Here is a 26,706-nt window from a genome sequence, read left to right on the forward strand (position 1 = left end):
CAAATAAATCACATTTACTTTTTCTTGTTTTGTGTGCAATTAAGTTTTCAATCTATCTATCTATTTGTAATCCGTTAAGTTACTCAGAAGCTATACATTCTTGCCTAATAACAACGTTGATAACTTAATTATTATTAATTTAAACCGTTGTTGCTACCAAATGCAAAAAATTGGTTGTCTGTAAAGTCGGTTTACTGACGATAGTTGAACGTGACAACAAAGGCCGATTGTGCTTCTTTGTCGCTCGTTCCGCGCTCTCGCTTGCACTTCAAGCCTTACATGGAACGCCTCAGAGCGAGGTAACGCCGCATGAGTCATGTTTTTTCGTGCGTGCAGCCGGCTCTATCGAATTATAAGACGTTGTCACGTCAAAAAAAAAAAAACAAATCCAAAACTACGAGTTTACGAATCAAAGCCACAGAATGAGTCAGGGTATTTATCTAAAGTAAGGCATAAGTCGAATTCAGTTCAGTGTTTCCTAGGCAGTAAGTACAAGTTATACGTGTCTTTAGGCAGAGCCACACAGGCGGGTTTCTGTCTCAGATCCTCCACATCTACCGCTCCGACGTCAAACTCTTGAATGATATTCGCGAACATAACAAAGCTCATCGTTGTAACCAAAGTTTGACCTATACACGTCCTCTTACCGATGCTGAATGGTAAGAAATGTGGTATGTTCTTCTTAACCGAAACTATTTCCTTTTCGAAATCTGTTACTCTGTTAATGGGACCTGATCTTTCACTATCTGATTCCATTCCTGAATCACACTGGGAGTTGCGTCTAGCTCTAACTTTGGTACGTTCTAGAAACCTTGATGGATCGAATTTCTCCGGTTGGTTCCAGTATTTAGGTGAAGTATTCAATTCGTAATTGTTTATGAATACAATTGTGCCTTTTTCGACTCCGTATCCAGCGACGTTTGCGTTTTCCGTGGCTACATGCGGAACTATTGGGGACGATGCGTATCGCAGGCATTCCAATATTGTTGCTTCTGTGTACGGCATGGACATTCGATCTGTTAATGTCACAGCACGTTTACCTTTAGTAACACCATCAATTTCGGCTCTTATTTTCTTTCCAACTTCAGGGTCTCTAGCTACAGCTGTCAAACAGAGCATAACCAAGTTACCCACAGAAGAATGCCCACCTAGAAAGTCTTCAAGCATAAAAATTATCGTGTTTCTATCCACAGTTGGATCATCATACAGAACTCTTAATAAACCATCAAGGAAGTCCTTTTCTGGTCCCTCCATATCTAAGTTGATTTCTCTCTGCTCTACAATTCTTGATAGGATAAAAGAGCGGATTTCCTGAGACCAATTGGATAGCTTGTCCATATGTTTCTTATAAAACGGTGCTAACCAAGGAAGAAAATCAACGGCGTACCCTTGATTGATTTCCCAGAATATTTCATCGAAATGATCGACTACTTTTCGGAATTCTTGATCGTTTTCGGTATCGAAGCGTACATTGCACATGTAGTTCGAAAACATATTCATGGCTGTTGACATAAGCAAGGGTTTTATATCGATACTGTCCGTAGTTGATCGGGTGATGTTTCTCAGGGTTTGAACTAACTCTACTGCCTCGAAAGTGGCTACTGAGCCGATTTTGGTGAAGTTGTCAGTATGCTGCTTGGGCCCGCAGTGACGTCGCGCCAGATTTCGTCTGCGCAACTGCAGATTCGACCAATCGCATAAAGCCAGAGCTGTGGACAAAGAAAAAAAAATTAAAACATCTGAAACTACATCTGTTAAAGTGTGATTACGATATAACAACAACAAAGTAGGCTTATAGCACTTTAAATGCGCCACCAGTATCATTCTCACAGGTTTATTTAAAAATCTTTACTTGAAAGGGTGCAGTTTAAGAAATTAGTTATAGTATCGACTAATTTGCGAGTAACTCATGTCAAACTCATTATTTTGACTAATTTCTTAAATTGAACACTTTCAGGTAAAGATTTTTATGTAATTCTGTGAAAGTAATACTGCCATTTTCGGAATGCCATAAGCCTAGTTTGTCGTATTAGTTTATGAATTGCGAAAAACCAAATTAAATTTGTATTTCGCGGGCAGCTACGCCGTCTCATGCCTCTTAAGTGAGCGTTGTTACGTTTGATAAAAAGTTGCTGATTTAACTAGTAGGCACCATCCCATGGAAATTTATGATCCATAGAAATCAATGGTGCGTGATGGTGAATGCTATTTAATAGGCATGATCTAATAGGTAGGTAATGTTTTATCATATAAAACCTTAATAAACTTTTTTTTTTCTCTCTCTCTCTCGTCTGGCTTTATAAAGATTAGCCAATGTCAAGTTTGTAGTTATTTGTAACAAGTTAGTTAAACTATACAAGTATGGACCCCGTCTGTGCCGGCGCTCGCCGACACACGCACGGCACCCCCTGAGAGCGCTGTCCAGTCAATTTTAACAAAAAAAAATACTCCAAAAAGGCAGAGTACGCCGGCCAGCTAACACCAACACAGACGAAATTTTAATAAACTTTGTGATTGTAAATAATATGTGAGAATTAAAGGAAGACCCTACAACATGAACTACTAACCGATGCCCGCGACTTCGCCCGCGTGGATTTAGGTTTTTCAAAATCCCGTGGGAACTCTTTGATTTTCCGGGATAAAAAGTAGCCTATGTGCTAATCCAGGATATTATCTCCATTGCGAATTTCAGCCAAATCCGTCTAGTAGTTTTTGCGAGAAGGAGTAACAAACATACACACACACACACCTATAGGTTTTCCTGACAGACACGACGGACAGACAGACAGACAACAAAGTGATCCTATAAGGAAGTATGGTTGTATCTTTGTTTGTTACATATCAACGGTCAAAGCAGAGCTAGCGAACACTTGGATCACAAAAAATGTATACTGTACGTGCGTCAACAATTCATCATGCATGCAAGTTTATGCAGGACGCTTGTTTGTGCGTATCTCCCAGCCTGCATGCCATTAGCAACCGAAATAGATTTAATACACCATGCATCAGCAATAGACACGTTTTCGTACAGTTTCCAAGTTTGATAGATTTTATTCAATCAATCATTCATTCAATCAATCATTTATTTTGCTCTAAATGTAGGTTAACAATGGTATCACAATCATCCTTTTTTTACCCGACTGCGGCAAAGCCGAAAGGAAGGGTTATGATTTTAGCAGTCTATGTATGTATGTAAATGGATGTATGTATGTTTGTATCCGGATTCTGTGTGTTCCACCGTAGCGCTTTAACTACTGGGCCGATTTTGATGAATGAGGTGTCAATCGATTCTTTGTAAAGGTCCGGGTGACATGCACCCCCATTGCACTATTATTTTAAGATTAAAAAAAAAATCTTCTTTCCTCAATAAGCTCTAAACATTGATACCCCACATGCTAAAAAAATGCAAGAAAAAAATTCGGCTAATATTTCCCCCCTGAAAAATAATTCAATTAAGTTTCAAATTCAATATTTGGTTTTGGGTCAACGTTTCAAATACTAAAACAGATCTGAATCTCATTTCGTGTACGAACTAGATACCTGTGACTAGATAGACCGACGGACAGACAGACGGACAGACGGACAGACAGATGGACAGACGGACAGAAAGACAGACGGACAGATAGATAGACGGACAAACAGACAGCAGAGTGACATTAATAGGGGTCAGAATTTATTCTTTGGAACCCTAATAAACATTTGGGCCTTAACAATGACCTAACCTAGAAAGAAATTAGGCATTTCATATCCTCGAATCAGCATAATAAAATGAAAAGAGGCAATTTTAAAAACAATTACACATATAATACCTATTTACCACCGCTATCAAATTACAATTATGTAAACATTGGTGTTAGGTTACAGTTTTTTGGCTTACTAGATCTGCCTACTGAATAATTTATTTTACCTATATTCCAAAGCCTAATTTATCAACATTAAGTACCTAGTATCATATCTAAACTTGGTTTTTTTTAAATACGTACCTTTATTGCTATCTAGCTTAATATGACCCCAAATTCGTTCGCGTGGACTTCACGAATTACGAACCCCTATTTTACGCATTTAGGGGGGTTTTTTTTATATTTATTTAAGGGCTTTTATACCTTTTATATGTACATGTCAGCCCTATTATAATCAAATTAAATATAACAATACAACAAAATTCTTAACCTAACAAAATAAACAAACTATGTATTTACATTAATACAGTGCAATAAATTCAAAGTCTTTCTCACTACCCATAATTTGATTTAGTAAGCTGCATTTAGGGGTTGAATTTTCAAAAAATCTTTACTGACGTTTGCCTTCATCATAGCTATCTGCATGCCAAATATCAGCCCGATCCGTCCAGTAGTTTGAGCTGTGCGTTTGATAAATCAATCTGTCAATCGGTCAGTCAGTCAGTCAGCTTGTTTTTTATATACTAGCTTACGACCACGACTCCGTCCGCGTGGACTACACAAATACGAACCCCTATTTTACACCTTTATTCGTTGAATTGTCTAAAATCCGATCTTACCGGATGTCTACGTTATAATAGCTATCTGCATGCCAGTCAGTCAATCGGTCAGTCAGTCAGTCAGCTTGTTTTTTTATATATTTAGATTATGTACTAGCTTACGACCACGACTCCGTCCGCGTGGACTACACAAATACGAATCCCTATTTTACACCTTTATTCGTTGAATTGTCTAAAATCCGATCTTAGGGGATGTCTACGTTATAATAGCTATCTGCATGCCAGTCAGTCAATCGGTCAGTCAGTCAGTCAGCTTGTTTTTTTATATATTTAGATTATGTACTAGCTTACGACCACGACTCCGTCCGCGTGGACTACACAAATACGAACCCCTATTTTACACCTTTATTCGTTGAATTGTCTAAAATCCGATCTTACCGGATGTCTACGTTATAATAGCTATCTGCCTTATTCGTGTGCCTTTTTGTGTGTGTTCGGACGGACGGACAGACAACAAAGTGATCCTATAAGGGTTTCGTTTTTCCTTTTGAAAGGTTAGTATTATCGTGTTATAATATTATGTAGATAATAATATGAGCCTATGCAATGCGCTATTGCAAGCGTATTTTTACAGATTGCCCATAACCTCTCAAGTTACACTTGACACTTCAAATGGTATGTGGCTAAGTACATGTATGTTATAAGAGATAGGCGGATTATTTATATTCTTAGAGTTCCGTACCTCAAAAGGAGAACGGAACCCTTATAGGATCACTTTGTTGTCTGTCTGTCTGTCCGTCCGTCCGAACACACACAAAAAGGCATACGAAACGGTTGTAACTATAGCGTTTAAATATAAAAATAATAGATGAAGATCTAAGTAAATTATTGCAATCTTCATTTTGATTTTCCGAAACCAAAACATTTCTCTTGTTTCCCTGGGATGCAAGATGGGATGTATTTTTTTCGGCAAAATCGGTTAGACGGATGGGCTTATAATATAAGTCTAATGAATACAAGTGTAAATTAGAAATTTATAACACCCCCGACAAGTGAAGGTTACAGTAACTAGAAAAGAGCTGATAACTTTCAAACGGCTGAACCGATTTTCTTGGATTAACTTTCTTGGATTGAATTTGGATTCTAAGAACACTCTCGACCAAGCCACCTTTCAAACAAAAAAAAAAACTAATTTAAAATCGGTTCATTAGTTTAGGAGCTACGATGCCACAGACAGATACACACGTCAAACTTATAACATCCTTCTTTTTGGGTCGGGGGTTAAAAATTACAAAATATAGAGAAAATTCCTTGTCAAGGAAAAATCATGGGAAAATTAAAACCCGAGCAAAGCCACGAACTCTAAAGAGTTTAGCAGGTCAGGAGTATAGGATCAGGTTTCATAAACAATCATAAATTTTATTAATATAGGCCAGTTTTCTTTCTGTATTTCACCTTGCACTACGTAAAATATTACTCTAATTAATATACTCGATTGATTTATGCATAAGAGTGAAAATCAATATGCATGTAGAGTATTAAAATCTTGTGTTTTTGATACAGAATTTGATATGTGCGTAAATTTTTTACGAAAAAATTGAGTTTTTAAATGCTTTTTCGCGTAAATTTATTTTCGCCTAAGGTTTGCGGTTAAAAAAACCAAAAAACTGCAGTAAAAGTGTTTTTTTTAAAGCTGGAGTGTAATTTTAAGTGTTGTGAAAAAAGTTTTGTTAGGGGGTTTTTTTTTTAACAAAATGAAAGTGATGGGCATTTTTTATAGGGACTAACTTTTTTTTATTCTTACTATGAACTTATTTAGAATTAACATCGAAATGAAGAAATTCCACTTTGTGTTAAAATACCATAAACTAACTATGTAAGTATGACATTTTTTTCTGGTTTTTATATTATTTTAACACAAAAATTGAAATAAGATTTATCTTGAAGCAAATTGATCAAATTGTATTACTTTAGCTATGACAAAATTGTGAAAATTCAATAAACAAGGAAACATTAAAAACACGACTGTTCTGACATATTGAATTAAAAAAAATTGTATTACTTTAGTTTTGTGCATGTTGGGTTTATATTCCTTCATAAGTACTGTAATGGGCAACGGCCATACTGCGATGAATTTGTACATTGTATTATCATAATAATAAGTATGAAAGTTGTTGGTCTAGTAAAAAAAGTAGATACATAATCTATTTTCAGCACGTCTAAACACAGCTTAATTTAGCCGATATTTTACGAAATTCGATCTCCCATATTGCCAACCTCAGCGAAAAAATTTTGTTTATTATTTATTCATAAGCAAATAATTAATTATACATTCCGATATTGCTTATTCAGATCGAACCCGGGATTATTTTATTCAGACTGAAAAAATATTATTACGATCATTGAAAAACTTTTTTATGCTATGTTGTCGGCAAATAAAATGAAAAAGATGGTACGAAATGGTCTAGTCTTTTTTTTTCCTATTTTTTTTTTAATTTATAGACTAGTGCTTTTATTTTTAATAGACCTGCAGCTAGCAAGTGATGATGCAGCCTAAGATGGTACCTGCTTGCCTAGAAGATGCCTATTTCACTCTACATTAATACCTTACAATACAATAATTGAAGGGAGGTACTACTATTGTATTATTGACAAAAAATAGCTTCTTTAATGTGCCAGGAAAAAGAATTCTTACTAGTACTTATTTCATGTAGGAAAACTTGAGCCACTTATATGTCAGAACTCTACCACCGGTTCGGAAAGAAAATTCCACTGAGAAGAGCCGTCAAGATACTCAGCACTCAGATATAGATACACAATACATAAGTCATGTAACTAAAACTTATTTATTAGTAACTAGCGCCCCGCTTCGCACGGATAGCTTATTATATTTTTCGTAGAGACCTCTAATTTTTTGAAAAAAAAATATAGCTTATGTTACTCAAGAATAATGTACCTTTCTACTGGTGAAAGCATTTTTAAAATATGTTCAGTAGTTCTAGAGATTACCACCTACAATCAAACTTACAAACTTTACGTTTTTATAATATTTCGATATCGATTTTATTTTATAAAATCCCGCAAGAATTCTTTTTTTTGCGGGATAAAAAATAACATATGTGTTAGTTCAGAGTATAAGTTATCTCCATTCATAATTTCAGCCAAATCGGTTTATTCATTGTGGCGTGAAGAAGAAACAAACATTCAAACTTTCGCATTCAAAGAAAAACCCAAAGCATTTATATTCAAAATGAGTACCATTGTGCACTTTTTGAGTGCCAATTTTTGAAATTATAAAATGAATAATGTAATGGTGATAATTAATTGCGTAAACTTAAAACTAAAGCTACGAGGGTTCCAAACGCGCCCAGGTTTAAGAAGCTGACAACCCATTTATAAGAATAAGTAAGAGTCCGGTATCCTGTATTTTTATGCTGTGTAATAATTACCTACATAGTTAGCAATAAATATGTTTAAATAAATAAAAAGATTGTAAAAAACAGTAATAAATAGCAAGTGAATGTAACAAAAGTTCCCTGTATATTCATTCTATAAGTTAAATATTTTTTTTTAAAGGTAACAAAGAATACTTACAATTATTCCGGTCGCCAGCAAACAATTTGTGGAACCTCAAGAAATCTGGACGACCGCCGAAAAACTTTCCATTTTGATTCAAAACCTCCCTAATAAGCTCCAAACTGTTCACCACCAAACACTCAGAAGAACCCAATTTAATACTATAAATATCGCCATAACTCTGACTTAATTCCGTAAAGGACTGAAAAGGGGATTCAAATTTGCCTAACAAATGCATACTGCCTATAACAGGCAAAGCAATAGGTCCAGGGGCCTGTTTCAAATTTAGAACGGTGCCGTCGCCATATTTGGAAACCTTTTTCCATGTGACAGTTCGGCGAGAAAAAAGTTTGTATATAAATAGGGCACATAGAGTGATGAGTAAAAGCGCACTCATTTTTCTTAAGAGAAATTTGAAGAGTGGCAGCACTGGTGTTTGACAGGAGGTTTTGGCGGGAACTGGCGCGTTCGCCGGCCGGCACTGTGCCCAGCTGGGGCGCGGCGGCCATATTTATACCATATACGCAGCCATTTGCATTTTAGGCCAGGTGCAGATAGTCGGGACGCCTGAAACTGCCTGAAACACTGATATCGTACTAATACTAGTACTAGTACGCTGGACTTGCTATTCTGCTGATGAATTCCTTAGGGGCAAAGCTGCGTGGAAGCAATCGGCTGAGCTTTCAATTGCCCACAAGATCGGTCGTGGCTAGTTACCACCCTACCGGCAAAGCTGTGCCACCAAGCGTTTTTTAACCGACTTCCAAAAAAGGAGGAGGTTCTCAATTCATCGCAATATTTTTTTTAATTTTCTATTTTTTAGCGTTCCAGTACGATGCCGTGTAGAAACCAAATGGGTATGGGTTTAATAAAAACTGCCATACCCCGTCCAGGTTAGCTCGCTTTCATCTTAGACTGCATCATCACTTACCACCAGGTGAGATTGCAGTCAAGGGCTAACTTGAATCCCGTGGGAACTCTTTGATTTTAGGGGCAAAAAAATATCCTTACATACTGCAGCCTGAAAAAAAAAAAGTTACCTTTCTAACATACTTGTATATGTCCATATCTGTGGTCTGAAACGATTAGGAGTTGAAACGGTTTGTTATAAATCGGGTATGACTGTCGTCAAGCGCTAGTTTACCTACTTTACGTAAAAAGCCGGTCAAGTGCGAGTCAGACTCACGCACCGAGGGTTCTATACTTGAGCATTTTTTCAACATTTCGCTCGATAAATCAAAAACTATTATGCGTAATAACTCAAAATTTAAAAAACCCTCGACACAAAAACCTCTATAAGAAAACTAGAAAAGAGCTAAATAACTTTCTAACGGCTGAACCGATTTTCTTCGATCATAGCTAAGAACACTCTCGATCAAGCCACCTTTCAAACAAAAAAAAACTAAATTAAAATCAGTTCATTCGTTTAGGAGCTACGATGACACACATACACAGATACACACGTTAAACTCATAACACCCCTCTTTTTGGGTCGGGGGTTAAAAATAAATAAAAATCTGTTTTAAAATGTACAAATGCATTTCATAATGATACCCCAATTGGTATATCAATCTTACTTTGAAAGTTGAAAATACTAATTATTTGTTCAAGAACCCATTTTAATTTTTTACCCGTCTGCGGCAAAGCCAAAAAAAGTAAGATGATTGTGATTTTAACAGTCTATGTATGTATGTGTGTATGTGTGTTTGTCATTCTAAGAAGAGAACCTGTGTTCAGTAGATAGTGAGCCGGGATTCAAAGCTAATGACGTCAACATTATATTGAAAAATCGCCTCAAAGCACGTGTAAGGCAGAAATGTAAGTTTTGTATAGCGCCGCAGAATTCATAATAAGTGTAGAGGTGGAGAAAGAATAAATAAAATAAATAAATAAACATTCGTTTATTTGGGATTAGATAGCGCAAACAGAGAACACAGGATGAAACGCTGTAGATAACAATTAAATAAATTAAAAAAAATAAAACACAGCAACATACAACAAAAAAAGCGGCCAAGTGCGAGTCAGATTTTTCGTTCAGTTCCGTACCTACTCGGGTATTTTTTCCTACATTTTTCACGATAAATATAAAACTATTATACATAAAAATAAATAAAAATATGTTTTAGAATGTACAGGTAAAGCCCTTTCATATGATACCCCACTTGGTATAGTTATCTTACTTTGAAAATTGAAACACATTTTAATTTTTTTAAATGATGTAACCATAAATTCGCGATTTTCAGATTTATTCCTGTACCTGCTTAATTTAAAAAAATAATTCTATTATATTAAATATGGATTAATAACATCTCAGTTCTGTTTTACCCGTCGCCAACTGTAACATTTCTATTACTAATTTGGGATTCTATGGGTAAATGGAATAAGATACAAATTTGAAATTCGCCCGAATATTTTCGAACTCCTTTGACGTGGGTATACCTCATAATATTATAATAGTCTAAGAGCCAGCGCTTGCGAGACCTTCGTTATTTTATAAAAGCTGAAAGTATATGCGTATTATCCTCAACGCAGGGAAAAAACCGGTCAAGTGCGAGTCAGACTCACGAATCGAGGGTTCCGTACTCGGGTATTTTTAGCGACATTTTACACGATAAATCAAAAACTATTATGCATAAAATAAAAATAAAAATCTGTTTTAGAATAAACAAGTAAAGCCCTTTCATATGATACCCCCCTTGGTATAGTTATCTTACTTTGAAAATTGAAACACATTTTAAATTTTTTTCTGTGATGTAACCACAAATTCACGGTTTTCAGATTTGTGTTAGACTTGTGTTATCAAGACCCTACCTACCTGCCAAATTTCACGATTCTAAGTCAACGGGAAGTACCCTATAGGTTTTCTTGACAGACGGACGGACGGACAGACAGACAACAAAGTGATCCTATAAGGATTCCGTTTTTCCTTTTGAGGTACGGAACCATAACAACGATCAGCAAGTATGTAGTTTGGATTATGGTGGCTTTGAGAGATGTTGGTTTGGGAGATTTTGGATTGGACGTAAGATTTTTTACCTGTGATCTCCCAAAGCCACTATTATCCAAACTTCATAGTCATTAGTCGCTTATTTAATTTTAGAAAGAGAATTAGAAAGAGAGAGAGAATTAAAGAAACTTTCAGATTTTATAAAATAACGAAGGTCTTACACGCGCTGGCTCTCTTTCTCTACAATTTCTCTGTCTCTTTTTAGCCCCGATCCAAAAAGAGGGGTGTTATAAGTTTGACGTGTGTATCTGTGTATCTGTCTGTGGCATTGTAGCTCCTAAACGAATGGACCGATTTTAATTTTGTTTTTTTTGTTTGAAAGGTGGCTTGATCGAGAGTGTTCTTAGCTATAACCGAAGAAAATCAGTTCAGCCGTTTGAAAGTTATCAGCTCTTTTCTAGTTTTCTTATAGAGGTTTTTGTTTCAGGGGTTTTTTATCTATTACTAATAAATAAAATTGGAGTTTCTGTCTGTAATTTCGAAATAACTACCGCATATTAAGGTCATATGGTTATTTGAACGATACTATAACTGAATCACACGTTTTTAAAATTTTTGTCTGTCTGTCTGTCTGTCTATCTGTCTGTTTGAAAAGGCTAATCTTGGGAACGGCTGAACCGATTTTGACAGGATTTTCACAGACAAGTAGAGAATTGACCAGGGAGTAACATAGGCTACTTTTTTAACCGACTTTCAAAAAGGGAGATGTGTTTTTCTACCTATGTACACCGAAATCTCCGAGATTTCTGAACCGATTTGCGTCATTTCTTTTTTAATCGATAGAGGAACTTTGCGACATTGTTTCATAAAAAATTTGGAGTCCAACTCCTCAATCCTGATGCTGCAGGGGATCTGACCAATCCACGCGGGCGAAGCTGCGGGCATCAGCTAGTATTAAATATAAAAAAGGAAAAGCTGACTGACTGATCTATCAACGCAGTTTGAACGCAGTCCGAAACGAAACTTGCTGAACTTCTTTCTCTTCTTTCTTTTTTTTTTTTTTCTTTGAACGAAACTTTGGAACGGGCTGAAATTTGGCATGCAGATAGCTGTATGACGTAGGTACACATCCGCTAAGAAAGGATTTTAAAAAATTCATTCCTAAATACCCTAAGAGGTTAAAATAGAGGTTTGAAATTTTTGTGATCCACGCGGACGAAGTCACAGACATAGCTAGTTCAATATTTCGAATGAAATCAAGCCGACTGAGAGCTGTCATCGAAAATGCTGTTTTTAACCCCTGACCAAAAAAGAGGGGTGTTATAAGTTTGACGTGTGTATCTGTGTATCTGTGTGTCTGTGTATCTGTGTGTCTGTGTGTCTGTGTATCTGTGTATCTGTCTGTGGCATCGTAACGCCTAAACGAATGAACCGATTTTAATTTACTTTTTTTTGTTTGAAAGGTGGCTTGATCGAGTGTTCTTAGCTATAATCCAAAAAAATTGGTTCAGCCGTTTAAAAGTTATCAGCTCTTTTCTAGTTTTCTTGTAGAAAAGAAGGTTAGATAACCATTAGGTTCATAATATTTAAGTGTCAATTGACAAATGTCAAGCTGTCAAGATGGACGTTGCCTAGATATACATGAATATTTATTTGAAAATTATGTTTTGGAAAACTCAGATACTTTGGATCGTAGGCGCGGAATAGTCCAAGAAAATCGGTTCAGCCTTTTGAAAGTTATCAGCTCTTTTCTAGTTACTGTAACCTTCACTTGTCGGGGGTGTTGAAAATTTTTAATTTACACTTGTTTTCTTTTAAACTATAACACACGTGTAAATTAAAAATTTAAGAACACTCTCGATCAAGCCACCGAGCTACGATGCCACAGACAGATACACAGATACAGTATGTATGTATATATTAGTAAATTGAATACTTGAAAAGAGCAACCGCCGAGTTTCTTGCTGGTTCTTCTCGGTAGGAACGGTATTCCGAACGTGGTAGATTATTTTGACGATTCAAAAGTACTTGTAAAAGTTTAATTGAATAAAAATACAGTCAAACCTGGATAAGCGAGAGTTCAAGGGAGCACAATCTCATTCTCGTTTAAATAGAGGTTTCTCACTAACCCGAATTCTCGCTAATGCAGGTACATGGGTAGCGTTTCTCTCTTATAGGGGTACGCATATATATAATATATATAATATATATATATATAATATATATAATATATGCGTATAATAGGTGGATTCTGGTAAATTAAACTCCCTCTGAATTTCATTTCGCGATTTTCCGAGTTGTCTCACTTATCCAGTTCTCACTTATCCAGGTTTGACTGTATTTTAATAATAATAATAATAATAATAAATAGGCTTTATTGCTTACTTATTGCTAGTGACAAACATACATAATTGTTATAAGTAAATTAAATCTATAAAAAAAAAACTAACAATAGCAATTTTGAATTTGAATACACACGTCAAACTTATAACACCCCTCTTTTTAGGTCGGGGGTTAAAAGTGAACGAAGTCGCGGGCATCAGCTAGTCTATACTAATATTATAAAGAGGAAACCTTTGTATTTTTGTATTTTTGTATGTTTGTATTGAATAGGCTCAAAAACTACTGGACCGATTTCAAAATTTCTTTTACCATTACTTAGAGGGATTCTTCCGAATCCGTATAGGCTATATTTTTTCCCGGAAAATAGATAGGATTTTTCGTGGTAGTGAAAATTGTGGAGTAAGGCGTCGAAAAAACTGCCGTACGTTAACGATTCTCGCGAACGCTGCCTAAATGGTTAGAGATGTATGGTTGACTTCTATAGAAAAGTTGTAGAACTTAATAATGCCTACAAAAAAGTCCGCGATAGTATAAACCAAACATTTATATTTTAGCCATTATAACCACTTTTCCATGGAATAAAAGTAAATGTCCACCCGTGCGAAGCCGGGGCGGGTCGCTAGTGGTTAGATAAAGAGATTGAGGTTAGCTTACAGTTCTCAGAACTTTACTGTAAACAGCAGATTTTCCCCGTTGAACGGCGTTTTTCCTCGAAATTTCCGGACAAATCTACCAAATTGAATTTCATGAATCGTTTATTAGTTCCAATTTTTTGGTTGTGCTCCACTTTTCAAATGTAGGTTAGAGCGGGTGGGGTATACATGCTGACCTGCTCTATTACTCGTGTACAAACTTACCAATGGTACCAACTTAAAAAGGCAAATGCCCATTTATAATAATAATAGTATAGAAACTGTATACTTAGATGAAATAGGATAAAGTAGGTATGTTGTGAAGAAAACAAAGATATTATAGGTATTATATGTATATGTAAGTATGCTCCTCAAAAAAGCTTATTATACAATCGAAGATTATGTAAATGACAAAAAAGCTTGGATCTGACTCGCTCCAGCAATACACGGCGCTGCAATTGCTTGTATACAGTATGGCATGTTATTGTAAATTGAATACTTGAAAATAGCAACCGCCGAGTTTCTTGCTGGTTCTTCTCGATAGGAACGGCATTCCGAACCAGTGGTAGATAATTTTGACGATTCGAAAGCACTTGTAAAAGTTTACTTGAATAAAAATAATTTGAATTTGAATTTGAAAATTAATGTCTCTAAAATAAATAAGAACTTTTAGATTTACAATCTATATACTACATTATACATAGTATATACAAGTATAAATTAAAAATTTATAACACCCCCGACAAGTGAAGGTTACAGTAACTAGGAAAGAGCTGATAACTTTCAAACGGCTGAACTGATTTTCTTGAATAGCTAAGAACACTCTCGATCAAGCCACCTTTCAAACAAAAAAAAACACTAAATTAAAATCGGTTCATTAGTTAAGGAGCTACGATGTCACATACAGATACACAGATACACACGTCAAACTTATAACACCCCTCTTTTTGGGTCGGGAGTTAATAAAAGGAAAAGCTGACTGACTGATCTATCAATACACGGTTCAGACTATTTGACGGATCGAGCTGAAATTTGTCATGCAGATTACTTACTTCTTAACAGGGTTCTCTCCGTCACTTACTCCATACAATCGTAGTTCCAATTTCATTTGAATATTAAGAAACCAACGTCCATGAAATTTTGCAGACATTCTAGAAACTAATATCTGTGACTGTGGTTTTCCAGATTTCTGTTAAAATATTCGGTTTCAAAGTTATAGGTATAGTTTTAGGTTTTGATTCTCTTGCCTTGACAGACAGACAGACAGAAAACGGAGTGATCCTATAAGAGTTCCTTCTGGAGATATAACCGATATAACCCTAAAAACCTAAATCCACGCGGTCAAAGTATCGTAAATAAACTAATCCTTGAATATTATATCTTGTAGTAGTCCAAAGTTCATGATGTCCTTGAAGGAAACCCAAAAATTTCCAACGACCTTTTATGTTCTGCGTATTGGCTTGGCCTTCCAAATAAGAACTATTAAATGACCCGCCAATTTGGCAGTATCATCTTCACAGGTTTACATAAAAATCTTTACTTGAAAGTGTTAAACTGGACCCTTTCAAGTAAAGATTTTTATAAAAACATGTGGAGATGGTACCGCCACTGGCGCAATTAGAATGCCATAAGCCTCCTTTGTGGTATTAGTTAACAAATTGTGAAAAACCAAATTAAATTTGATTTCGCGGGCAGATTCGTGATCCGCGAAATTCAAATTTTACTTGGTTTTTCGCAATTTGTAAACTAATACGAAAACGTAGGCTTATGATATTTTAATTGCGGCAATGGCAGTATCATCCTCACAGGTTTATATAAAAATCTTTACTTTAAAGGGTCCAGTTTAAGAAGTTAGTTCTAGTATCGACTAGTTTGTGAGTTATAGTCGATACTAGGACTAACATCTTAAACTGGACCCTTTCAAGTAGAGATTTTTATATAAACACTAGCTGATGCCCGCAGCTTCGCCCGCGTGGATTGGTCAGATCCCCTGCAGCATCAGGATTGAGGAGTTGGACTCCAAATTTTTTATAAAACAATGTCGCAAAGTTCCTCTATCGATTAAAAAAGAAATGACGCAAATCGGTTCAGAAATCTCGGAGATTTCGGTGTACATAGGTAGAAAAACACAACTCCCTTTTTAAAAGTCGCTTAAAAAAGTAGCCTATTTTACGCCCTGGTCAATCCTCTACTTGCCTGTGAAAGTCCCGTCAAAATCGGTTCAGCCGTTACAAAGATTAGCCTTTTCAAACAGACAGACAGACAGACAGACAGACAGACAGACAGACAGACAGACAGACAGACAGACAGACAGACAGACAAAAATTTTAAAAACGTGTGATTCAGTTATGGTATCGTTCAAATAACCATATGAGCTTAATATGAGGTAGTTATTTCGAAATTACAGACAGACACTCCAATTTTATTTATTATATATATTATATATATATATATATATATATATATATATTATATATATATATATATATATATATATATATATATATATATATATATATATATATATATATATATATAGATATAGATGTGGAGATGATACTGCCATTGGCGCAATTAGATTGCCATAAGCCTACTTTGTGGCATTCAAAATTCAAAATTCAAAATATTTTTATTCAATTAGACTTTTACAAGTTCTTTTGAATCGTCAAAAGCATCTACCACTGGTTCGGAATGCCTTTCCTACCGAGAAGAACCAGCAAGAAACTCGGCGGTTGCACTTTTCAAAGATTTGATATACAATATTATGCCATGTATGAAAGCAATTGAAGTCCCGCGCATTGCTGGAGCGAGTTGCAGGTCAAATCCACGCTCTTTTATCATTTACATAATCTTCGATAGTATAATATGCTTTTCTCAGGAGCATATTTTTGATAGATTTTTTGAACCTGTGTAAAGGCAAGTACAAAATTGGCTGAGGAATTTTGTTATAAAAGATTACAAAAAAAAGAGAAGATTAAAAGATTAGTTCACAAATCGTGAAAAACCAAATTAAATTTGATTTTCGCCCGACCCGTCTCATGCACCATAAGGCCCTTAGTTAGCGACCATGTCTCGGATCGATAAACCGTTAAAGATTCAATGATAGTTCCCCATGAAATTCTGATAATAAGCCTTGGCCTGGTTGGAGTACTTGCCACCAGCCCGCTACGTCTGACTACGTGACGAAATTCACGTCATTTCACTAACTTACGTGTGTGCTTAGGTATGAGGTTTCCCTTCCAAATGCTCGGGAATTGCTACATTACTGAAAAAACAGAAAAAACCGGCCAAGTATGATCAGACTCACGCACCGAGGGTTCCGTACTACAAAAGAAAAAAACCGGCCAATTACGAGGCAGACTCGCGCACTGAGGGTTCGATACTCGGGTATTTTTCCAACATTTTGCACGAAAATCAAAAACTATCATATATAAAAATAAATAAAAATCTGTTTTAGGATGTACAAAGAAAGCCCTTTCATATGATACCCCACTTGGTATAGTTATTTTATGTTGAAAATTGAAACACATTTTAATTTTTTAATGATGTAACCACAGATTCGCGGTTTTCAGATTTATTCCTGTACATGTGCTATAAGACCTACCTACCTGCATGATTACGGACGTACGGACCGACGGACGGTCAGACAGACAGACAGACAGAGAACAAAATGATCCTATAAGGGTTCCGTTTTTCCTTCTGAGGTACGGAACCCTAATGAGAAGCAAACTACGTTTGTATGTAGAGCGCTGAGGAGGTGTTAGATAAACTTCTCTTAAGGTTAAAACTTAAGCTTTATTGACTGTGCAAGCTTAATCATAACGTAGCCTCGATAGCTCAACGGTTGAGGAGCGGACTGAATTCCGAAAGGTCGGCGGTTCAAACCCCACCCGTTGCACTATTGTCGTACACTCGTACCCATTCCTGGCACAAGCTTAACGCTAAATTGGAGGGGAAAGGGGTGTATTAGTCACGATTAGCATGGCTTATATTCTTTAAAAAAAATTAACCGTCTGTCATGCAGCTGGGCCTAATAACGGATGCCTAAAAAATTTGTCTAGACTATTATAAAATCTAAACCTGAACAAAACAACAGTCTGTCATCATTTCCCAGAAGCGGATTTGGGTTGCATTGTTTATGTTAATACGCACTTGATATTATGTTACATTCACTTGCCGCTAGATAGACTGACTTTGTCTGTATATCTATATCTTTATATTACTAGAGTTCCGTACCTCAAAAGGAAAAATGGAACCTTTATAATATGATCACTTTGTTGTCTGTCTGTCTGTCTGTCGTGTCTGTCCCGTTTACCTAGAATCATGAAATTCTGAACTTCTTGAATGATGAAATTCGGACTGAATTCCGAAAGGTCGGCGGTTCAAACCCCACCCGTTGCACTATTGTCGTACCCACTCCTGGCACAAGCTTTACGCTTAATTGGAGGGGAAAGGGGAGTATTAGTCATAGAGCATGGCTAATATTCTTTAAAAAAAAATTTGCTGGTGATTAGCAACGTTAGTTTGTCGATTGTTACTACCTGTGGTACTGTCGTTTACCACTAACTTTCCTCCTCCCCTAAGAGGGTTGGATAAGGGATGCCAACGTCTCGTCGGCATCCTTCAATACGGAACCCTAAAAAAAAATTAACACTGCACACTGCACTCGCGTTGATGTCTTTTATATGCAGGCCTTGTATTTTGGGCGAAAATTGAAATTTGTATAGAAGCAGGCGTTACTTTGCGGAATTCACTCTCATAGCCCGAAGGGACTGAAATCCGACACAACCGGAGCGATATCAGGCGAAAGACCGACGGCTTTACGTGCACTTCAAGGAAAGGGGGTTACACACCACCAACTTCCTAACTCCAGGCTATTTTTTTTTTATAAAAAAAATCCGATGAATTGAGAACCTCCTTCTTTTTTGAAGTCGGTTAAAACATAGCAAACTAACGGGCAGGCGGGTCATCTGATGTTAAGTGATTACCGCCGCCCATCAACATTTGCAGCACCAGAGGCATCAGAGGCCGGCAACCGCCGATGCGTTGCGCAGACTTGGGCGCGTTTGGAACCCTCGTAGCTTTAGTTTTAAGTTTACGTAAATAATTATCACTAATATAATATTATCATCTTTTTTATTGAGTAAATATTAGAATAAAACTTAAAGCTAGCCTTATCTAATATTATACAAATCATCTCCGCGTGGAATGGTGCCAAGAATACTGGCTGCATTTCCACGCTGGACAGCCAGGCTGATCCGTTGCGCAAAAAATGAGCCATATCATCTTACAAATATATCAATTCTGACCATCCAAAGTTGTACAATCCATACTAATCCATACTAATATTATAAATGCGAAAGTGTGTCTGTCTGTCTGTCTGCTACCTTCACGGCCCAACAGTTTAACCGATTCTGACGAAATTTGGTACAGGGTTAGCTTATATCCCGGGGACGGACATAGGCTACTTTTTATCCCGGAAAATCAAAGAGTTCCTACGGGATTCCCAAAAACCCATCCGCTTAACCGAGTTGTATGAAATTTGGAACCGAGGTAGCTTGCGTCCCTGTAATTGACATAGGCAACTTTTCATCCCGGAAAACCAAACAGTTCCCACGGGATCTTTAAAACCCTAAATCCACGCGGACGAAGTCGCGGGCATCCTCTAGTAGTACATACCTACTTTGAATAATGATTTTGAGTTTGAGTTTGAACTCGTATCATATGAATGGGTGTCTGAGATGTTTTTATATTATTTTGCCGCCAAAATAATGCGGGATCCATAATCGCCGAGTTTTTTCACATGTCTACATAAGAGAAGGTCGGAATTTGTTTAGCATTCTTATTCTGTTATTTATTCGTCATGGATGGTTTCCGTGTGGCAATAGGGTTGGTAATTCTGAAAAAAGGACACGTATTATTTTTACCCGACTGCGGCAAAGACAAAAGGAAGGGTTATGATTTTAGCAGTCTATGTATGTATGTATGTATGTTTGTGTGTATGTATGTTTGTATCCTAATTCTGTGTGTTCCACCGTAGTGTCTAAACTACTGCACCGATATTGATGAATGAGGTGTCAATTGATTCGTTGTAAGGGTTCGGGAGACATAGGCTATATTTAATATGCAAAAAATTGACCTAATGGATGTTACTTCAAACAAAGTGGTGGTCTCAAAAATTTTTTGTCTGATAGATTGATCGTCTTAATAAACGCTGAAATATTATAGTAAAATTGTTCTTCTGTCGTTTGGTATATTTTAATGTTGTAGTACATTTACATTTATGAACTCAGAATTTTTTCTGACTCAATACAATATCAAAAAAAAATTTTGGAGACCCCCCACTGTTTTCACGTAATATCCGTTAGGTAAATTTTTTTCGTATAAGATATATATAGCCTATGTCGGACTTTTACGACGAATCGATTGACACCTCATTCATCAAAATCGACCCAGTAGTTTAGGCGCTATGGTGGAACACACAGAATCTGGATACAAACATACACACACACATACATACATACATAGACTGCTAAAATCATAACCCTTCTTTTTGGCTTTGCCGCAGTCGGGTAAAAAGTGGAATTTGAATTTGAACTATTCGAAGTTGCGTCCCTAGAAGACGATACCTATATTTTTTGGGCGATATTGTTCTGAATAAATTGGGTCATATGCGGTCAGAACGCAAAAACAGCACCAGATTTCTTCCGGATGTGAAAAAATGGGTGTATTCCACTACTTTTTAACCCCCGACCCAAAAAGAGGGGTGTTATAAGTTTTACGTGTGTATCTGTGTGTCTGTGTATCTGTCTGTGGCATCGTAGCGCCTAAACGAATGAACCGATTTTAATTTAGTTTTTTTTTGTTTGAAAGGTCCCTTGATCGAGAGTGTTCTTCGAATCTAAAAAAATTGGTTCAGCCGTTTAAGAGTTATCAGCTCTTTTCTAGTTTTCTTGCAGAAAAGAAGGTTAGATAACCGTTAGGTTCATAATATTATGTCAATTGACAAATGTCAAGCTGTCAAGATGGACGTTGCCTAAATACATAATTATTTATTTGAAAATGATGTTTTGGAAAACTCAGATACTTTGGATCGTCGGGGGTGTTATAAATTTTTAATTTACACTTGTATATTAAACTTTTAATTCCTTAATTCAGAAATTTCAAACTCAAACTCAGTTTTAGGTAAAACTGAGTTTGAGAGACGGACCTGCCCGCGGAATTCAAATTTAATTTGGTTTTTCGCAATTTTTAAACTAATACGACAACGTAAGCTTATGGTATTTTAATTGCGACAATGGCAGTAGCATTCTCACAGGTTTATATAAAAATCTTTACTTGAAAGGGTCCAGTTTAAGAAATTAATTCTAGTATCGACTATTCTCACAAATTAGTCGATACTAGAATTAATTTCTTAAACTGGACTCTTTCAAGTAAAGATTTTTATATAAATCTGTGAGGATGATACTGCCATGGCGCAATTAAAGTTAAGCCTACGTTGTCGTATTAGTTTACAAATTGCGAAAGACCAAATTAAATTTGAATTTCGCGGGCAGACCCGTCGTATCCACCTTAAGGATTGAATTTTCAAAAATCCTTTCTTAGTGGATATCTCGTCATAATAGCTATCTGCATGTCAAATTTCAGCCCGATTACCTAGTCCAGTAGTTTGAGCTGTGCGTTCATAGATAAGTCAGTCAGTCATCGCAAAGACTGGTGGGAGGCTTCGGCCGTGGCTAGTTACCACCCTACCGGCAAAGCAGTGCCGTCAAGTTCCGGTACATTGCCGTGTAGAAACCCATCAGGGGTACGGGTTAAACTAAACTTCCATACCCATTTCTTAGTTAGCCCGCTTCCATCTTAGATTGCATCATCACTTACCACCAGGTGAGATCGCAGCCAAGGATTAACTTGGGAAACCTTAGTAAATTTTTAAAGTTCACTTTTGTTATATTTTATCTCCGAAAGCCACGATGATCCAAACTTCATAGTCGCTGATCGTTCCTCCTTGTGTTGGGGACAATGCGCAGAGAAACGTAAATTGAATTTTAGAAAAAAAATACGTAGCTCCTAAACTAATGGACCGATTTCAATTTAGTTTCTTTTTGTTTTGAAGGTGGCTTAATCGAGAGAGTTCTTTGCTATAATCCAAGAAAATCGGTTCAGCCGTTTAGAAGTTATCAGCTCTTTACTAGTTACTGTAACCTTCACTTGTCGGGGGTGTTATATAAAGGAGATTGGCGAATTCCATAGAGTTTCAGACCCAAACTAACAGAACCGTGAGCCTCAAGCCCACGTTCACGAATCAAACTTCTCATGCTTGTTCTAGTAAACCTATCTAACAAAAAACTTCATCAAAGTCTATCAAATAAAGTTGGGAGAAAAGAGATATTCACTTGTATTGCCATGTAACGGTTATTTATAATGTGTGCTTGTGAATAATTACTTTTTTTATCCCCATCTTCTAAAAGTATCAGGTTTACACAGAAAAATACTCTGAAAAATATTATTAAAATTAAATGATTTCTGAATCTGAACGGTTGGGTCCAAATTCGCCAACCTCCTTTTCAATTTACACTTGTCAATAAAAAAGGCTTACATCGCGTCGCCTACAGTAGCACAGTAGCAAATTAAGCTGTTAGTTCCTTGTATATCAAAAGTACTTGTAAAAGTGTTGAATGAAAAAAATTCTATTTCTGTTTCAGCTTTTATTGAGGGCATTCTAAGAATGTCAGAAAAACATCGACGGAAAATATTCTAATCGTAACCTATATACCACTCACGGCCACTTGAACAAAGGAGTTAGGAAAACAGGCGCCATCTTGATTCAGTTATTGAAGTACAATAAAAACTTCTACAGCCGCGTTGATTCTCTTATATAAACAGGTCCTAATGCCAGTGTGAACTTATGGTATCCAGTTGTGGGGCTGTACCAGAAAAAGTAATCACACTAACTAATATTATAAAGGTGAAAGTTTGTATGTGTGTGTGTGTGTGTGTGTATGTTTGTTACTCCTTCACGCAAAAACTACTGGATGGATTTGGCTGAAATTGGGAATGAAGATAGATAATATCCTGGATTAGCAGTCACATAGGCTACTTTTATCCCGGAAAATCTAAGAGTTCCCACGGGATTTAGAAAAACCTGAATCCACGCGGACGAAGTCGCGGGTGTCAGCTAGTATTCAAATATAATACAGCGATTCCAAAATAAAGTACTCAGGGGTATCATCAATGCACCCTGGTACGTCAGAACCCTAACACACTAATATTATAAAGGTGAAAGTTTGTATGTGTGTGTATGTGTGTGTGTGTGTTTGTTACTCTTTCACGCAATAACTACTGGACGGATTTGGCTGAAATTCAGAATGAAAATAGATAATATACTGAATTAGCACATAGGCTACTTTTTATCCCGGAAAATTCAAAGAGTTCCCGCGGGATTTTCAAAAACCAAAATCCACGCGGACGAAGTCGCGGGCATCAGCTAGTAGGTGATATTTTTGAAAATAACGCAGCCAAATTCACGGCCAGGTGTTTCGCAACGGGCAAAAAGTTGGTATAATATTAATAGATTCAAATCCGATGGCGGCTGACGCACGCGCTACATGCATATTGTATTGGGGTTTGTGCACGTTCGGATACACGCAACCAAATAAACATGTTTTTTTTTATTCGAAATCCATACTTCCATACTAATATTATAAATGCGAAAGTGTGTCTGTCTGTCTGTCTGCTACGTTTTCACAGCCCAACCACTGAACCGATTTTGACGAAATTTGGTACAGAGTTAGCTATGTTCTGGGGACGGACATAGGCTACTTTTTATCCCGGAAAATCAAAGAGTTTGTATGTTGGTACCGAGGTAGCTTGCGTCCCTGTAATTGACATAGGCGTTTTATCCCGGAAAATCAAACAGTTCCCACGGGATGTTTAAAAACCTAAATTCACGCGGACGAAGTCACGGGCATCCTCTAGTTCAAAATATTTTTATTCAGTGAGGAACTTTCCAGCGACCGTTTCAGAAAATTATCATAGATGTCTCTGAATGCATAGCTCGCCGCGAAAGGCAGAAAAATAGAGTTTGTGCCTTTTAGATTGATTTTTTAACCCCCGACCATGTGGCATCGTAGCACTTAAATCAATGAACCGATTTTAATTTAGTTTTTTTTGTTTGAAAGGTGGCTTGATCGAGAGTGTTCTTAGTTATAATTCAAAAGAATTGGTCCAGCCGTTTAAGAGTTATCAGTTTTTTTCCAGTTTTCTTGTAGAAAAGACGGTTAACTAACCGTTAGGTTCATAATATTATGTCGATTGACAAATGTCAAGCTGTCAAGATGGACGTTGCCCAGAAACATTATTATTTATTTGAAAATGATGTTTTGGAAAACTCAGATACTTTGGATCGTAGGCGCGGAATACCTATCTATAATCCAAGAAAATCAGTTCAGCCGTTGAAAGTTATCAGCTCTTTTCTAGTTACCTACTGTAACCTTCACTTGTCGGGGGTGTTATAAATTTTTAATTTACACTTGTCGTATAAAATGTAGCCTATGTCACCCGGGCCATAATAACGAGTCGATTGAGATCTCATTCATCAAAATCGACTCAATAGTTTAGTCTCTATGGTGGAACACACATAAAAACATACATACATAGACTGCTAAAATCATAACCCTTCTTTTTGGCTGTGCCATAGTCAGGTAAAAAGATGGAGAAGGGACAAGGTCGAACACCAATCTTTTTTTTTTCTCTCGTCTGGCTTTACACAGATTAGCCAATGTCAGGTTTGTAGTTATTTACAAGTTAGGGAAAAGCAAGAAATTTTCACGTCCGCTTTTCTTCTTTACGTTCTAGAATCTTGGGGCCACCAAGACCAATCATACAACATTGAAATATATATACATACATATATGTATATACATAGTAATATTGTTTATCAAATCTTTGAAAAGAGCAACCGCCGAGTTTCTTGCTGGTTCTTCTCGGTAGGAAAGGCATTCCGAACCAGTGGTAGATGCTTTTGACGATTCAAAAGAACTTGTAAAAGTCTAATTGATTAAAAATATTTTGAATTTGAAGAAAAATTATTATTATGTTGTATTTGAAAAAAAATACTCTATTTCGGTACAAGTATCCGAACGTACAAAACAAAATGGCGCTTCGTAACGGTCAACCATAAATTTAGATGCGGCCAACACAAAGAGAGCTACTGTACATAACAGCTTAGTTGAATATAAGAACACTCGGCTAAAGCTTACCTTTACATTTGAATAATATAAATCCCGTTGGCCAAAGATACTCGTATCCAGATAGGAAAAGCTCCTTTTACTAACCCTTAAACGTTCCGACCCAAAAAGAGGGGTGTTATAAGCTTGACGTGTGTATCTGTGTATCTGTCTGTGGCATCGTAGCTCCTAAACTGATGAACCGATTTTAATTTAGTTTTTTTTGTTTGAAAGGTGGCTGATCGAGAGTGTTCTTAGCTATAATCCATGAAAATCGGTTCAGCCGTTTGGATCTTATCAGCTCTTTTCTAGTTACTGTAACCTTCACTTGTCGGGGGTGTTATAAATTTTTAATTTACACTTGTAAATACAAAAACCGGTCAGAGTGAGTCTCTCAGTGAGAGTCAGACTTAACATTAGTTTAGGAGTTATGATGCCACAGACAGATACACAGATACACACGTCAAACTTATAACACCCCTCTTTTTGGGTCGGGGGTTAAAAATGAGAAACTTTTTTTAGAAAAGTAGGCATTCCTGTATATTTTTTGCGATTTTATTCAAGGCTTCCTTTGAATGGTTACAGTTTTTGTGCCATTTTCGTACCATAACAACTTAATTCAACACAATCATAAATGTATGGTGTTATAGAGAGAGCCAGCGCGTGACAGACCTTCGTTATTTTATAAAAGCTGAAAGTTTCTCTGCGTATTGTCCCCAACACAGGGAGGAACGATCAGCGACTAAGCGAGGAACGATCAGCGACTAAGCGAGGAACGATCAGCGACTGTCAAGTTTGGATCATGGTGGCTTTGGAAGATAACAGGTAATAAAGGTGTAAATCTTACGTCAAAGTATCATGGCGCCTTCGTCTGTGTTAGCGTTTGCTGGCGCGCGTGTTGTGACTTTTTGGAGTGTTTTTTTGTTAGAAGTGGCCGGTTTTTGTGTTCAGCTGGTGTGTATTGGTGGTGGAACTGACTGGGAAGCGCTCTAAAGGGGCGCCGCGTGTGTGTCGGCGAGCGCCGGCACAGACGAAGTCCATACATATAGTTTCCCTAACTTGTAAATAACAACAAACTTGAGATTGGCTAATCAGTGTATAGCCAGACGAGAGAAAAAAAAATCATGGCCACCCCCTGACAGACGCCTGTAAAGTTTAAGGGTGTGTATTAAACTTTTAAACTTTAAGGGCGTCTGGGGTTGGGGATTTTGTGCCAGTTCCCACGGGATTTTCGGAACCCTAAATCCACGGGATTTTTGAAAACCTAAATCCACGTGGATGCAGCTGTCGGCATAAGTTTACTTAGTACTTTTGACACTCCGGCTGGTATCAGCGCATTGCAATTTTTTTTTTTTTAATGGCAAAATTCAAGGAAATCACATCTGCAATCACAAGTCCAGTGTACCTTTTTGTTTAGAGGTCCAGGTCACTGATTACCTATTAAACCTTAATTCTTCTTGATAGTGTAATAAATAGACACAAAATGCTATGACATAGATCATAAATTTTTATGTTACACAT

The 26,706-nt window shown here is 36.8% G+C and overlaps 1 protein-coding gene across 1 annotated transcript; it reads right to left on the reverse strand.

The window, feature by feature from the left end:
• Nucleotides 1-402: 402 nt before the first annotated feature.
• LOC123879492 (cytochrome P450 307a1-like) lies at nt 403-8,544 on the reverse strand. The gene is given in 3 exon segments (XM_045927224.1): nt 403-1,709; nt 8,054-8,448; nt 8,450-8,544. Coding segments are annotated over 3 exon segments (1,731 nt in total). The 3' UTR covers nt 403-468.
• Between the last annotated feature and the right edge of the window lie 18,162 nt (nt 8,545-26,706).

The sequence above is a fragment of the Maniola jurtina genome, chromosome 28, assembly GCF_905333055.1.
Source record: "Maniola jurtina chromosome 28, ilManJurt1.1, whole genome shotgun sequence".
NCBI classification, from domain to species: domain Eukaryota; kingdom Metazoa; phylum Arthropoda; class Insecta; order Lepidoptera; family Nymphalidae; genus Maniola; species Maniola jurtina.